This window comes from Cervus elaphus, chromosome 7 (assembly GCF_910594005.1).
Source record: "Cervus elaphus chromosome 7, mCerEla1.1, whole genome shotgun sequence".
Taxonomy (NCBI): Eukaryota; Metazoa; Chordata; class Mammalia; order Artiodactyla; family Cervidae; genus Cervus; species Cervus elaphus.
In genome coordinates this window covers 37,816,910-37,833,659 of record NC_057821.1, presented here as the reverse complement: position 1 = coordinate 37,833,659, position 16,750 = coordinate 37,816,910, and the positions used below count along the sequence as shown (strand labels likewise).

Here is a 16,750-nt window from a genome sequence, read left to right as displayed (position 1 = left end):
ACGTGAGATTAAAATGACTCTTCAGCCCAGTAGAAAAGTGGTCAAAAGATCTGAACAGACAGAAAATGGGGGTGGGGGTGGGGAATGACTCTGCAAATGATCCTTAAACACGTGAAAAGATGCTCAACTCATTCTTCATAAGAGAGGTGTACATATTCAAATCCTACTGGCTTCCTATTTCTCATTGCATTGGCAAAAGTACAGAGGTTTGATAGCACACTCCATGGGTGATGCTGTGGATAAGTAGGTAATCTCATGCATTGCTTATGGGAGTGCAAAGCTGTGTACCCCTTACAGATGGGAATTTATCCTTTGACTGAACAGCCCTACTTGGACTTGATTCCAAAGGTAATATGAGAAAAGTACAAAATGATACATGCACAGTGCTATTCATTGCAACACCATTTGTAATAATGAAGGGCTGTGAATAATCAAATCTTGGGCTCTAGATTCCATCTGGCCAGCCTCAAGCAGGTAGCTTTTCACACCAGTCCTGATATCCCAGCTCTGGCATTGGCAATATTTGGCTTATGTCCAGATGATTTTCAGCTGCAGATCAGGGGTTGACAAGCGCTAGAGGACAGGTTGAGGGTGGGTAGAATTCAGTCCCTCGGCTTCTCAAAGCCTGTGCCTCCCGTGTTGGTGCCTTCTCCCTGCTTTCCCTTCCTTGGTCCATTCTTGCTCTAATTCTGCTCCTCTCAGGACTGGAGAAGCTGCCATGGATTAAGGCAAGACCATGAGGTGTTAACCTTCTTTTAGCAGGTACTTAGTCCAATAAAACTTACCTTCTAGCAGTAGGATGTTTGAACATGTGTTTTGTTTTGGGTGATGAGGTTCTAGACACTGCAGGTGTTCTGTTATTTCCTGATTGTTCTAGATGGTGCTGCTCTAAGGTAGATGTACCAAAAACTAGCTTATTTCTTCCATTTCAAATGCATGTCACTCTCACCCTGCCTCCTATAGTAATGTTTGAAGTTGGGATGTATCTTAAAACTTAAAAGAACTGAATATAGTGTTCAGTGTAATAGCTCTTGAAGAGCTATTACAAAGTTGACTTGTGTTTCTTATGGTTGATGGCATTTTAAAACCCAGAAAATGGGTTCATAAGGGAACAGAACATGTGGAATCAACATTTCTTAATGGCAAGTAGCCATATATAATCTTTCTCGTCACTCCCCTTTTGTAATGAATTGTTCTGTGTTATTTAAAAACCTTAGAAAAAGGCCTTTGCTGAGTGTGTGTGGGTTGGCACAGAGCAAGCAAATACTCAAAATTGAGAAAGGAAAATGATAAAGGGTGGAGGATCATCTTAATTTTTTAGTAACTATACAGATATCTTTCTTTGAACTCTAAGTATTTAGTACAGTGGATTACTCCTTTTAAAAATACTCTCTTCTTGGATTTCTGTGACGCCATGGTCCCTGGTTTTTATCCTCTTATCTTACTGGCTCTTTCTTCTCGATGGCCTTTTCTCACCTCTGCTTCTCCATCAGACCGTAAAAGCACCAGTGTTCTGTCTTCTACTTTTCTCTCTCCTTCCCCACTATGTTCTTTCCTTAGGTGGGTGCATCCATTCCTATGAATTCAGTTATTTTTTGGGGTTTTTGAGTCTCCCATTTGTATCTCCAGCCTGGAAGACTCCTGAGATCAAATGACTTAACAGTATTTCTAGTTAAATGTTTAATCAGGATCTCGAATATAACATGGCCACAACAAAACTTTGGATTCTCTGTTCCCCAAATCATGTCTTTCTAAACCTTCCTCATCTCAGTAAATGGCACCACAGGCAACTGATACTCAGGCCAGAATCTTTGCCATGTGCTTAGGGATCCTATTTGATTGCTTCTTGCACAACACATACCTACGCTATCAGTTTTTTTTTTTGATTCTACTTCCGAAACATGCCTGTCTTCACTTCTCTGATTCATGTCATTGTTCTGACCCCAGTCCAGGTTTCCATCACCTTTCCATTACTCTTAGACCATTGCATTGCATCAGCTTCCAACTGGTTTTCTTGCCTTTACTTTTTTCTCCCACTTGTTTTTACTTTTACCCTATCTACAGACTTTTCTTCACAGTGATTACAGAAGGGGATTACTGAAGTAGAAATTAGTTTATATGTTTGAAATCCAATGGTGACTTCCCCTTACTCTCAGAATAAATGTAAAGCTCTTACATATTAAAAAGCAGAGGTATTACTTTGCTGACAAAGGTCCATCTAGTCAAAGCTATGTTTTTTCCAGTAGTCATGTATGGATGTGAGAGCTGGCTTATAGAGAAAGTTGAGTGTTGAAGAATTTATGGTCTTGAACTGTGGTGTTGCAGAAGATTCTTGCGAGTCCCTTGGACTGCTAGGAGATCAAACCAGTCCATCCTAAAGGAGATCAGTCCTAAATATTCATTGGCAGGACTGATGCTGAAGCTGAAACTCCAGTACTTTGGTCACCTCATGCAAAGAGTTGACTCATTGGAAAAGACTGATGCTGGGCAAGATTGAGGGCAGAAGGAGAAGGGGATGACAGAGGATGAGATGGTTGGATGGCATCACGGACTCAATAGACATGAGTTTGAGCAAGCTCTGGGAGTTGGTGATGGACAGGGAAGCCTGGTGTGCTGCAGTCTATGTGGTCACAAAGAGTCGTTGGACATGACAGAGTGGCTAAACTGAACTGAAAGCTCTTAAGTTGCCAACATCATCTGCTTCCTGCCTGCTTCTCTGACCTTTCTCTCCCTGTGTCCAGTCACGCCGATTATCTCTGTTACTGGAACTTGACAAGCTTGGGCCTTTTTCATGGCCTTTGCACTTGTGGTATTTTCCTCTTGGAGTGCTCTTTCTTCTGATCTTTGCTTGGCGGATTCCTTCCCATTGTGTCAATCTCAACTCAGATTTAAACTTCTAAGGGAGACTTACTTTGACCAGCAACCCCACAGTTATTCTGTGTTCATTACCCTCTTTAATCATTTTAATATTGACCAGTGCCTGAAATTACCTTGCTTGTTTCTTTTGTTTTGATCAGATTTCCTCTTTAAGACTGTGAACTCCTTGAGGTTGGAATCTCTCTTCACAGCCACATCCCCAGCACTTAGGACAGAGCCTGACACACAGTACAACCTCATTGTGTTTTTTTTTTTTTTTTTTCCTCATTGTGTTTTGATTGTTGGTTGATTTATACTTCTGAGTAGAACAATCTTTTTCACTTCTAAGTAGAATGATCTTTTTGACAATATTAAATAAGATATGTTAGCTCAAAACTCAGTTCACAAATAACTGGGTAAGAAATTCATGTGTTTATTGGAGAAAGGACATTGTCTTTTTGGAGGTAGTTACCAAAAAGTTTGTCTTCCTTGGTGGCTCAGATGGTAAAGAATCTGCCTGCAACGCAGGAGATCCAGGTTCAATCCCTGGTTTGGGAAGAACCCCTGGAGAAGGGCATGGCAACCCACTGCAGTATTCTTGCCTGGAGAATTCCATGGACAGAGGAGCCTGGTGGGCTACAGTCCATGGAGTCTAAAGAGTCGGACACAACTGAGCAACTAACACACAGACACCAAAAAAGTTAGATAACATTGTGGGCGTATTGGTATAGTCACAGGATTCCTGTTGATCACGAGTACTGGATCACCAAGCATAGTATTCACTTTATTTTGAAAGGCAGTACATTTCAACATTGGCAGAATTCCAGACAAAGTAGAATAATGTGCCTTATTTATTAATGGAGTTCTCCTTGAGAAGTCTTTTGTTGAAGTATGGGGAAAGTGGTCTGATGACTTGAAGGTGACCAAAGAAAAGAATGTGCCAGGATATAGAGTTGGCATCTGCCACATATGGTTCTGTCTTTTGACTTTTGTTTGTTTGAAGTAAGTCCATAGTGTCTACATTCTTCATCATTAGCTAACAGACACCCATGACTTTTTCTTATGTGCATAATACATAGCTCATAGTACTGCTTTGTCTTTCAAGATTCAACATTCATTCAGTAAATAGGTATTCAGTGAGTATCTACTCTGTATGAGGCTTTGTGATAAGTGCTGGGGATCTGGCTGTGAATAAGGTAAAATCCCAGTCCTAAATATTTGTTAAATAAATTGGTGAGCTTCTTGAAGCTTATTTCAGAGGATTGGTGTGGCCTTCAGAGCTTTAGGAAGTTGGTAGAAGGCATCTAATGTCCCACATGTTATCCCTCTAGAATCTTTGTTTCTGCTTGTGCATTGTTTTGTTTTCCATGGTTATTTGCATGTCTGTTCTTCACCCATCACTTTGTTAGGCCCTGGACATTCAGATAACAGCAGAAAAAAATGTTGTCTTCAATATCTCCTTAATAGTAATATAGACAGACTGGGAAAATGTATTATTTTAATGCAGAATTATAAAGTACAAGGATAGTCTCAACACAGTCTACTATGGGAGTGCAGAGAGGAGGCGTCGAACCAACATCAAGGGGAAACTGAAGGGCAAATAGGAGTTAGCCAAGTGGGTAGGCAGATGAAAGGGGCATGAGCTTTTTCTGTGAAGAAAATCAAGTGTGCTCCTCAGATGGACTGGTGCAAACTTGAGGAATTTGCTTTGGTGTGGCTGGAAGGATAATGAATATAGGGAGAAATGAATATTGAAGTTAAGGAGGTGGAGATTTTTGAATACCAACTGGAATTCACTGGAAGATTGAAAAGGCATCTGATCAGATTGCTACAAGAAGATTGTCTTTTAGGTTGTATCTCTGGGGTTAATTTGGGAGGAACTAGAAAAGGTGGGTGAATACTCGTAATCTCTGAGATCAGTGTTTTACGGACAGCCCCTTTGGCTTCTGGGAGGGAAGATAGACTCTGGGGTGTGAGTGAGGTGTGTGAATGGAAGGACAAGCTAGCAGGAGTCTTAGTATTCAGCTGATGTATAGTAATGAGGAGCTTTTCTTTTCAGATAGCTGTGTATCTTGCCTCTTTGTAAAAAGAAATTTACCATTTTTATAAAAGATGCTGGGGAAGGTTTTGCTAAGTTTTATTGGAAGCTTGAACATGCTCACCCTCCCTTTCATGTGTTCTCACTGGAAGTTCCGTTCCCAGGTAGAGAATGCACACACAGACATCAGTGTCCTTGGTTCTTCATTTCTTTTGACCTTTGCTTCTGTTCTTAATGAAATACCAGTGAAGGTGCTGCAGTTTTCAATTTTGGTTTTCCTTTCATCGTGGTAATCCTATTTTACTGTTTAAGTCCTTTTAGGCAGTAAGGTTGTTGGAATAGCATCAAGCACTTCAGGCATTTATAAATTCATTTCAGTTAACTTGAGTTTATGTGATTTGTTGCATTGCTAGTGAGTTTATTATTGTATATAACTATCTAATCGAATTAGTGAGAGGAATAAAAGTCTCACTTTGATGTAAATCATTAACTTTTTCAAAGAGGACAAACCATATTTTTAGTAACATCTCAAGCTGAAGAATATTCAGTGTATAATACATGTGCTTGAATAATGTTAACACACAGTCCCCAGACAAGCAATTAATTTCATATTCAGAGGTAAGATTAGGCCAGTTTTACTTTATCTTTTGGATGTTATTAAATACTTGCAGGTATTGACAATGTAGGAAGAAAATGCTTATCCTCTTTATAGTTTAAATGAGAAGATAAGAGCACAGTTTATATATTTTTAATATTTATCTCTCACCAGTGTTTCCATATTGAAGCAGCTACATATTGTATTGTAATGGCCCATTGACTTGACTCATCCACTAGCTCTTCCCCCCAACCCCCCAACCCCCGCAGTCCCAGTGCCATCTGAGTGAGCACTTGGATGTTTTTGGCTGATTAAATGTGATACTTACTTTCCTGTTTCATATTTGTTTTTAATAGAAAATGCATCAGATGCAGACTTATGGCTCCTGAATAGTTGTACTGTAAAAAATCCGGCTGAAGACCACTTTAGAAATTCAATTAAGTAAGTGAAAGCTGATTTTTTTTTTTCCCCTCATCTTTTCTAAGTGTTGTAAGAATTTTGGGAAAATAGCTTTTAAAAGATTCCTAACATTACAAATACTCAGGATGTTATCAATAAAAGTATGAGTTGGACTTTTGTAATTATACTGTTTGACTTTTATCTGATAAAGAGCGAAACTTGAATGTAGACTTTCCTAATAGATGTTTGAGTATTTATAAAGGTGGCTAATAAGTGTTTTGAGTATCTGTTAAGTATTAATAACAGTTTTCTCAGGGAATCCAGTCCCTACTTTTTGAAACTATCCAAAGCAGTCCTTACCTCTTCTCTCTTGCCTGCCTGTTAGTTAGTGCTGTTCTAGGTGCTAATAAGTCCTGGCCATCAAGGAAATTGCAGTTTACTGGGGGAGTAGGCATGTAATCCATGGTTATTGAATTGTTCTTCAACTTACAGTGAAAGAAGTATTCTTTTTTCACGTCTCTGAATCTTATTCCACCCACCTTCTTAGACCCTTCGTTCTCTAAATTTATATTCTCATTCACCTCTATTTTCAACCTCTCCAACCCCATTGGTGCCTTTTCATTGACCTATAAACACACTCAGGTCTTCTCAGCTCCATGCACCCCTTTTAGCTGTGATCCTATTTTTCTTCTTGCCTTTCCTGAGAAACTTGCTAAGATTCTTCATTTCCTGGCTTCACTCTCAAATTCAATCCCCACCACATTGGTTTTATTGTGAAATATGTCATACATAAATGAGTTTATGAAACATGTACAGTTTAAATAAGGGTAACAAATGTAACACTTATGCATCCACCACCAAGCATAAGAAATAAGGCATTACCAAGACCTTAGGTAACTGCCCCGTGTCCCTCTTTTAGTCATATCCTCAAGATGTAATCTTTATCCTGACTTGTGTGAGTCATTCCCTTCCTTTTATTTATCGTCTGCTAAATACATCTGTAAACAATGTGTTTAATTAGTTTTGCCCTGTTGTAAACTTTATTTATTGGACTTACACTGTTTGTGTTCTGAGAATTGCTTCTTTTCTCTACCATTTTGCTTTTAGATTTATCCACGTTGATGGATGTAAAATAACTCTGGCCATTTGTAGTATCTTACTGAATGAATATGTCATAATGTATTCATTTTATTATAGAAGGAGTTTTTAGTTTTCCCCATGTTTTGCTTTTATGAGCATTGGTGCTCTGAATATTTGAACATTTTCCAGTGCAGCCGTGCTAAAATTATTTTAGGATATGTACCTGGGAGTCGAATTATTGGGTCACAGGTGCATGCATATTCAAACTTCTAGGTGATGCTGAACTTTTTCCCTGATGGGTGTACCGAACCTCATTCCCACCAGTCAAGGATGTGTGTGGTTGTTCTCCATTCTAGCCAGTACTTGATATGGTCAGGGTTGTAAATTTCTGCCAATCTGGTGGTAGAGATGGTATCTCAATGTGGTCTTAATTTGCATTTCTATGTTTACTAGTGATGTTGAGCATCTTTTTGTATGTTTGCCATTTGAATTTTGTATTTTTTTTTTGTGAAATGCTTTTAAAGTATTTTTTTCTGATACTTGTCTTTTTATTTGTGGGAATACATTCAATGCATTCTGTGTACTAACCCTTACACATTCATTACATTTGTTGCAGCTATCAGCTGTGGCTTATCTTTCACTTTCTTTAACGGTATCTCAGGCTGAAGAGAAATTCTGGCTTAAAATTTTCAATCTTTGCTTTTGGGTCTGTGCTTGTATTCTTTAAGATGTCTTTCCTTACTCTAAAGATATTCTGTGTATTTTCTTCTAAAAATTTTGTGGTTTTTAATTTTTACATTCATATTTATAATTCATCTGGAATTGATTTTTTTCTCTTGGTGTGGTACCAGGACGGGGGTTCCATTTTATTTATCTTTTGCATAAACACCAACTTTTCCAGTATCATCTATTATTTTTTAAAAAAGCCTGCCCTTTCTCCTTTTATTTATTTATTACCCGCTTTGTCATAGGCTCATTGTCTGTAGATATTTGGGCCTGTCCCTTGGCACAATGTTCAGTTTCATGGATCTATTTCTTTGTTTTGGTGCTTATTCTACATAGTCATAATTAGTATAGATTTATAACAGGCCTAAATGTTTGATAGCACTAGTGCCTTTTTGTTCTTCAATTTGAAGGAAGACATGTTTTAGTTTTGAAAATGCAAAGTTACAGCTAAATATTATAATAAAGTAATGGATAATATTTGATCTTTATCAAGTGTCTTCTGTATGGCAGGCACTGTTCAAGGTGCTTTACATCAATTGGATATTATTTAATTGTTGCAGTCTTCCAATGAATTGTAGTTTTCACTTTTATTTCTGTTTTACAGAGGAAGCAGCATCTGTTTTGCAGTTGCTAAAGTTCTCTAAAACCCTTGAGTTCATAAATGGTGGAGGTGGGATGTTAAAGTAGGCAGTCTCACTACAGTCTGTGCGTTGTTCAATTTAATACTATGCTTTCCAGGTAAAGATGTCAGGTACCCAGTTGTAGATTTGGGGCAGATTATGAGACAACACTTGAGATACAGCTTTTTTATTTCCATAGAAGTGACCTTTGAATGTGATGGTGTTCTCAACTCAGTAACTATGGAAGGAGCAGAGAAGACTTGCTACCTGAATGATGGTGGGAGGCTTAGGAGGGTGGTGGTGATGTGGGAAGGAACTGGGGAGTTAGGCCTGTGGCTAGGACCAGAAGAAGGGAGAGTTAAAACAAGAGCAGAGCATGAAATTTGCCAGGTGCTGCTTATTTTCAAAGAATGCTTTTTATTTTGTGAGAAGTCTGTCGTGTTCCACATTATCTACTTTTTTCCCCACGGGAAAGGCGTAAGATACAAAGATATTTTAGTGCTACTGATAGCCTCTAAACTCAAAACCCAGAGAACTTATTTTCTGTGATTATCAATGTTATAATTAATTAATGGTTACACTTCTAGACTCTTTCTACAAGTTTACTTAAAAACTCAAATATAACTTGTGTCAGTGGGTTTTCTTATATAAACTGTTGTGAAAGTGGTTCAAGATAATGATACGGTGTTTGATTAAGTGAGGTAATCACTTAAGATGTGTTTGTCATTTTAATACTGCAAAGCTAGTGGTAGCGAGTGCAGGTTCCTTTAATGCGCTGTTCTGCTTGATTAAGAGAAAATTTAAAAGTAGTATTATAGGTGATTAAGTATTTTTTTTTAATGGCTTTGAAGGCTTTTGATAATCACAACTAGCTCTTGTTAACGTAACACCTAAGCTAACCGTGGATTTGTTTCCAGAATAAATATAATCCTGTAGAAGGCACATTAACAATTAACATTGAGAAAACATCCATTTCAAGTGACATTTATATATGTAAAGACTTTTAGTGAAAGATTACCTACTCTTGTCAAGCATTTCACTTTATTTAAATGTTTTCCCCTCTTTCATCACTGTCTCCTAACAAAGCAAAACAAAGATGAATAGTTCATAAACTTTATTATGCGACATGTTTGTCTTCTCTCTACCTCTGGCTCCATCCTTTCCCTTCAGCCTGCTCACTAGATGGATTTTTTTCTTCTCATGGTAGTGAGGCAACATTTAAATGCAAGGAGAGCATATCGGGGCTTCACTGGTGGCTCAGACAGTTAAAAAAAAACCCACCTGCAATGTGGGAGACCTGAGTTTTATCCCTGGGTGGGGAAGATCCCCTGGGGGAGGGAATGGCTACCCACTCCAGCACTCCTGCCTGGAGATGCCCATGGAGAGAGGAGCCTGGTGGGCTACAGTCCATGGGGTTGGTCACCACGAGGGTTGCGACGCCCTGCCAGGGGCTGTGCTGCGCTGAGTTGCTCACGGTCACTACTGAGCGACTCAGCTCAGCACAGTACCTGCGAGGGTGTCGCATTTCTCCTTGTGCAGCTGCACCTAATCCCTTACGCTCAAACTCACCCTTTATTGAATGGGCTGGGGGCCATATTTCTCTAGTCTGAGAGCCCTACAAATGATGATTGCTTCACTGCCATTTATGTCTGGCTGTTTGTCATCATTTCTGATCATCTGCTTTTGTTTCTCTCCTGATGTAATCTTGATATTTAAGAGTAGGTTGTCTGCTATCAAATCATTTTATCTCTTGAGCTATCTCTTGACCCTCTTGTTTTAACAGGAGAAAAGAAAGAAAACTCTGAGAGATTTACTATCTTTTATGTGATTAATGCAGTCTTGATTAAGATCTCAGAACTGTAAATCTTGTGACAAGGCAGCCATGGCCTTTTTCTTTTCTCTTTGTGGTGGTGGTCAAAAGTATTAGGTTTGCAGCATCACAGTATAAAAAATATTGGGAGTATTATTTAACCTTTGTTGCAGAGCACATTGGCTTAAAATTATTAGGAAGTTTTCATTTTATACACTGGTGCTGATAATAAATCATTGTATCCTTAAGTAATTTCTTAACCTAGTCAAAATAACATAGTTGGGATGAAAATGCGTGTCTGTTCATCGGTAGGCTCTGCCGCTCAGGACTTTCCACTAGTTGATCTCATCACTGAGGTTTTGCAGTGTTTATATTATTGATACTCAGATTGATAAAAGAGTAGGAGTTTTAAGTAGTAAAAAAGGAGTTAAGAATGATTTTTTTGTCTGCTTTTGAACTCTGAAATCTTAAATGCTTATTGCCTTTACTAATTTAAAAAAAATCGCTAATGATCCCCATGTTTTGTGATGGCAGGCTGTTGCATGCATATTCTTTCTTCTTGAGCCCTTGCCAGTTGCCCCGTCCTTGTTTTTATCCAATATACCAATTTGATTTAGACAATATGGCCTTTAACTTGAGGGGTTCTTGAATAAACGAAAAAGATCAAAAGTTTAAAAAAAATATAGAATTTCCTCTTAATGAGAGTATCAAATAAGAAAACTCCTTTGGTTCGTGCTTTATAGAAATGTGGGATCTTTTCCATGCCACCTAAAGGAGGTCATTCAGAGGCTGGTGGAAATAAACACATCTTGTGTGTTATATATAAATGACAGAAAGAATAGCCAGCTTGCTTTGATCATGGACTGTCAACCTCTGTTTGACCTTGTGCATTATTAACCCAAATGGGCACTGTGGTTTAGCCATACTGATAGTAGATAGACAAGTCATGAGTTCTTTGAACCACCTTTGCCTGAAGAAATAAATGGTAATGTTAAAGGGGTGGTTTAGATATCTAAGTGAAATTACTGGAAAGAACCATGGAAATATAAGGACAAATGGACCAAGATGAAAGTGTGTGTTGAGACAGAGGGTAACCTGCTTTGTATGATATCTTCAGTTTAAAGGAGAGCTCTTTTTAGAAACAGCATCCTGATGATCAAACAAATTATTGGAACTTCATTCCTATTATGAAAATATTTTTGGTTTTATGTGGATTTAGTGAACTTCCTCATGGGGGACACATCAGAATATTATTTCAACTTGAATTTGTAAAATAAATTGCCTTCAAAAAAGCTGACTTATTAAGAACAGAGAAATGCTTTCGTTTTCAGTTAGTACTTACACAGTTTAAAGAAAGAAAAAAAACTCAACAGGTTCTATTTTTAACTAGATTTGTTAGTAATAAGGCAATCTTTTTTTAATTAAAAAAAATTGGCATTGGGAGATAAAAATACTAGCTTTTAGTTTGGCCTTTCGCAAGAAACAGGTTAAATAACAGTTTTGTTAAACTTTTTTTTTTTTTTAATGCTGTAGGTTATGGATTTTTTCTTCTTTAAACTGAGATATTTTAATTTTGGCTTTTCTGATTGTATGAAGTGGCTTTAGTTCAGTATCAGTTTTATGTTATTGTTTCAAGTGTCAGCCACAGAAGGCGAATCATTGCTTGTACCAGTCACAGTATCATGGTTCTAGCTCTGCTTTCCCACCTTAAAGGTCTCCCTCAATATGGAGTGTTAGTTCAAAATATTGTACTGTTTGACCTAATATGTATTGTTGCTCAAGTTTTGTCTAATGCGACTGTTTTTCTCAAAGCAGTGCTATTTTTAACATGAGCTTACATTTCCTCCTACCATTTCTCATAGATACTATCTGTGTGCTGATTACTCCCAAATTTCTGTTCCTGACCCTGGTCTCCCCTTCCAGGAACCAAGCTTGTAGGTCCAGCTCCTTTCTGGACTTCTTCATTTAGATGCCCCGTTGACACTTTAAATCATTGTGTCAGAACCTCTCCATTATCTGCCTCACTTTTCTCCAGCAACGTTCCGATTACCTGTCTTGGTGGGTTACAAGTCACCGACCACAGAGTCTGGGAGTTTTCTTTGACTCACTCTCTCCCTCCCCAGGTTTCCCTATCCTTTAGAATTGAGTCTCCTCCTTAAATACCCTTTCCTTCCTCCCTTCAGCTTCTTCCTTCTCTTTGCTTTTGCCCATTGCTATTAGTGTTTATTGCTTCTTGGAATTTGCAGTAAACCGCTATGTTCTCATGTTTCACCAAATTGCCATGGACTGGACACATACTTTTTAAATTCATTGTTTTCTCTCTATTCCTGTTGCTAATGTCTTGGTAACGGTCCTCCGTGTTTCTTGCTCTTAACATTACAGCAGAAGTTGAGCCTGTTCTCAGCTTCTTTTCTGTTCCAGTTCATGCTTTCCTGTCCTTCCCACTCTGTAACAGTTCCTTCTCAGCTACAGAATAAAGATAGAATTTCTTAGTTTAACAAGGTATTTTGAAATAATCTGTTCCTTGCCTGCCTCCATTGCCTCTTTTCTCTCTACTCCTCCATAGAATTTTACTTCCTGCCAAAATTGTATGATTTTCTAGACACATAATGTGTTTGCATATATTTTTCCTCTTCCTTGGAGTATTCTCTTCTTCCCCCGCAAATGCATGCATGTGAATACTCTCTCTTCTGTTCTCTTATGCACCCCACACAATCCTACTTGGCAACCTAGTCATCTTGTGGCGCTACTATCAGAGATAATTCTGTGTAAGGTTATCTTCCAGGGTCCACAGAGGTAATCACCTTCTGCTCTGTGCTGCTGCTTCATCCCAGACAAACATCTATTGTTGCATATTACATTTTATTATTTGTTTACATATTTGGCTCTCTACTAGATTGTGGTCTTTAAGTCAGGTTATTGACCTCAGGAAAATCCTTTTTCATGAAGTCTTTGACCCTCTGCCCCCATCATATAATGATTTTCTTTTTCTTAGGAAACAGATACCATCAATAGAGTAAGACTTGCTTGTCAGCTGTTTGGAGACTCCCAAGACCACTGTGACTCCCTTGTAGACACAGGCTTTTATTTGCTAAAAGGGGGAAGAACTTTCTAAGTTGCAAAACTGTACAAAGAGGCTCTCTTTTTAAGGAATCATGGCATTTTGCTTATGTTTTGCTTATAAACTAGGAAGAAACCTGCTCCCTTGTTGTCCTAAATGAGATAAGAAACGTGCTTGTCACAATGAGTCCACAATTCTTCCCAGAGGGAGGTAGTGAAAGGAGTGAGGATTCTTCCCTCTTGGAGTTTCGCTTGGTCATGTTGGCAGAAGCTCAGCTCTGAGCGGCAGGACCCTCTTCTTCCTGCCACGTGAAGCAAGCTGGGCCTGCTTCAGAATCTTGGCCACTGGATTAATTGAGCTTCTCATCTCAAGTCAGAGGATAGAAATGGGTAGATAAAAAACAGGTAGTATTTGACCTTGTTTTAGACACAAAGTTGTACTCCACATATATTTGTACAATTAGGTTAAATTGATGGATTCTTCCTTTTGAGGGAAGAGTGCTTGGCATCATTCTCCTGTCAGGGCATCAACAAGTCATATACTAATATATTATTATGTGTTATGTTAAGTATATTATTAATTATATAACTTTATATTTGAGTATCAAGTTGTCCAGTTTCAATGAATGAACAAAATATTAAAAACCCCAAAGTGGGAGAAAAAAAAATCAACATGACTGTTGTGGGGGAAGAAGTAGATGTTTTGGGGAGGTTGACTTGATACAGGATCTTTGTGAGAGGAGTGGAACAGTAAGATCTATGCAGACAGTGATGTTGTCTTGTTTACTGAGGGATCTTTAGTTTCTAGAATGGTGCCTGGTAAGTATTTGGCACTGAGTTTTTCATCTAATTGAAAGCTGGTTTGATGCAGGCCAAATTTCTCTGGAAAAGTTGCTGTTTATGTGTTAGATCTTCTTACTGTCTACCATATGTGAATTCATATTATTCAAGTCTTAAGTCATGGGTCTGTTTAGTCTACTTTCTGTTGTTCCTAGGACTTTGTATTGTTTTTCTCCCCCATCAGCTAGTCTGGGGTTAATGATGGTATTGGAGGAACATGCTTTCTGGAAACATAAATGAAGAACTCTCTGTTGATTCCTAAAGTGAAGGGTGAGACTTAAATAATTCAGAACAGATATTGACCCATTTCCTGTTACAGGCTTCATTTGCATGTACCCTATCCATGGAAAAGCATGGAAATGAATGGGAGTGAGGGGAGATTGGTACATGACAAATCCCAGTGAGAAGTTTGATGGGGAGTAAAGGAGAAAGTATATTTTAGGATTGAAGTCCTGGTTAACTTCAAACAAACAGAAAAGGAATAGTTAAATTTACAGTTGAAAGATTAGTTACTTAATTTGCAAATCAGGAACAAAAAAAGCAGTTTAGATGTAGTAAATCATTTTAAAATGCAAAGCTGAGTTTCATAGTTACCTAAAATGTTTTTGGAGAATAGTATTTTGCATATTTCATGATTACTGTTACATCAACAGTTGCTTTGTATTTGCTGTTTTAAACAGGAGAGTAAGTGAAAGAGGTCAGTGTATTATGTACTGGCAACAGCTGGCTGATAGCGTTGAATACTTACGTAATTAAATATATGTGTTGGCTGTTGTCCTAACATCTCTGTAGGTGGAGGCCCAGAAAGCATGCAGAAACTTGCTTCAGCAGGATTAAAGATGAAATCAACATGATCTAAGCCTGTGCTTTCAGCCAAGAGTGATTTCCTATTGTTTTGGTTTGAAAGACATTCTACTTATTCTTGGAGAGAAAAAAAGATGCTTGTGTTTTTTTTTTCTTCCCCTTCTTTTATGCTCTAAATGTGAAAAACATCATCCTTCTGAAGTTTTGGTGACTCGTAGTGTTGCCTATTAGCTGATAATAAAAAAAGAAGTATGACCTTTAAACGCATAGGACAAGATACTAAAATATTAAATGTTAACTGTTTCTGTCCCTTACTTGTGGTTACAATTAGGTTTAGGTGTCCTCTGGGTCATATTAAAATAGTTACTTTGAATTTTAGACTACATTAAGACTTGGTCGTCGGTGATCATGGAAAACTGGATAGGGGTGCAGTGAAGGATACATAAAATCATCAGGTTAAGTGCAACTCTGCCTTTAATGAGTGGTCTTATCTGTGGATGCACATTCTATCCAAAGTACCCTATGTTTAGCTTCTCTATTACTGTTTTTATAGCCCTAGGGCTGAGGGCAGAGCTTAAGGCAGACCTTTGAGCACAGACTTTGAGTGGATGGTACCATTGAGGGTATTAGAAAAATATGTCAATCTTTGTAGACACAATCTAACACAGCTGTGTGTGGCTGCCCCCTATAAATAGCCTCGAATTTTAATCATATCTTTGTCTGTAACCTATTTTGAAGTTCTTAAGGACAGCCACTATGTCTTTTATCTGTATCCCAGCACCTCATACAGTGGTTGACAATAATAGTTGAACAAATGAATGAACCAACCCATGTGTTCGCTTTCTTGGTATGTTGGCTTTTTTTTTCCTTTTTCTCCTGACCTACTCTACTCCCTGCCTCTGTCAGAACAAATGTCTTCCTTTGTAGCTTTTCATAGAACTTTTTCTGTATGTCTTTCCTATTAGATTGCATTACTTAGAAATTAAGTTCAGGTGCATGTCATAGAAGACCCTAAAAATAGAAGCTTAAGTAAGTTCTGGGGTTTATTTTTCTTTATATAATACAAAGTTCATAGTTAGGAAGTTGCTGGCTTTGGTTTACCAACTCACGGATGTTGAGGGCTGAGTCCCTAAAGTTCTGTTGATCTTTCCATTATGATGTAAAATGGTTGCTGCTCTTCAGGCATTGTATGTACTTTACAGAGAGGAGGAACTACGTAAAGGGACAATGCCAGCTGAGTTTGTCCCTTTTTTAAAGGAGCTTCATAGGAAGTCTCATGAAAAACCTTGTGTCTGCATCTCTTGGCTGGAGCCATATCACATGACCACCTCTATTTGTAAGGGAGGCTAGGAAATGCAGTATATTTTCATTCGATTTAGACTAGTTCTTGCCTGGAGAATTCCATGGACAGAGGAGCGCGGCGGGTTACAGTCCATGGGGTCGCCAAGAGTCAGACACGACTGTGCGGCTAACACTTTTACTACACTTCAGTCTTGTTTTTGCTCCCAGCAGAATTGTTAGTACTGAAGAAAGGGAGAATACTTACTGTGTCTTGATACCTCTGCTACAGGTTGTAGTCTTTGAGGCAAGATATGTGTTTTATTTATCTTCCTCATTTGTCACATCTAGAATGTTGGGTGACGTTGTTAGCACATTTGTGAACCGATGGTCCTTCTCCCTCCTCTTTATTCAAAATATGTAAGAAACAGCATAGTTGACGTTTGAGAACTTTTCTCCTTTTTGGTTACCCTGCACTATTTCAGAAATAATAATAGCAAAATGGGAATTTTCACATACTTTCTACTCTTAAGAACTGCAGTGACCATATTTGAAATGGAATTTATAAGGAAAGTATGTATCTCATTGTTTCTGATACTTCATTTTGTGATAACAAGTAAACCTGGTTTAGAAAAGTTTTAGAA

General features: G+C 38.2%; 1 protein-coding gene across 7 annotated transcripts in view; it reads left to right on the top strand.

Annotated features, from left to right (window-relative positions):
• The window catches only part of CDKAL1 (CDK5 regulatory subunit associated protein 1 like 1), a 580,103-nt gene that overhangs the window by 91,849 nt on the left and 471,504 nt on the right, over window positions 1–16,750 (top strand). For all 7 annotated transcript variants that reach the window (XM_043908414.1, XM_043908415.1, XM_043908413.1 and 4 more), the window contains one exon: window positions 5,846–5,930. In XM_043908414.1, the coding sequence (XP_043764349.1) occupies window positions 5,846–5,930 (85 nt within the window). The remainder of the gene's footprint in view (window positions 1–5,845; window positions 5,931–16,750) is intronic.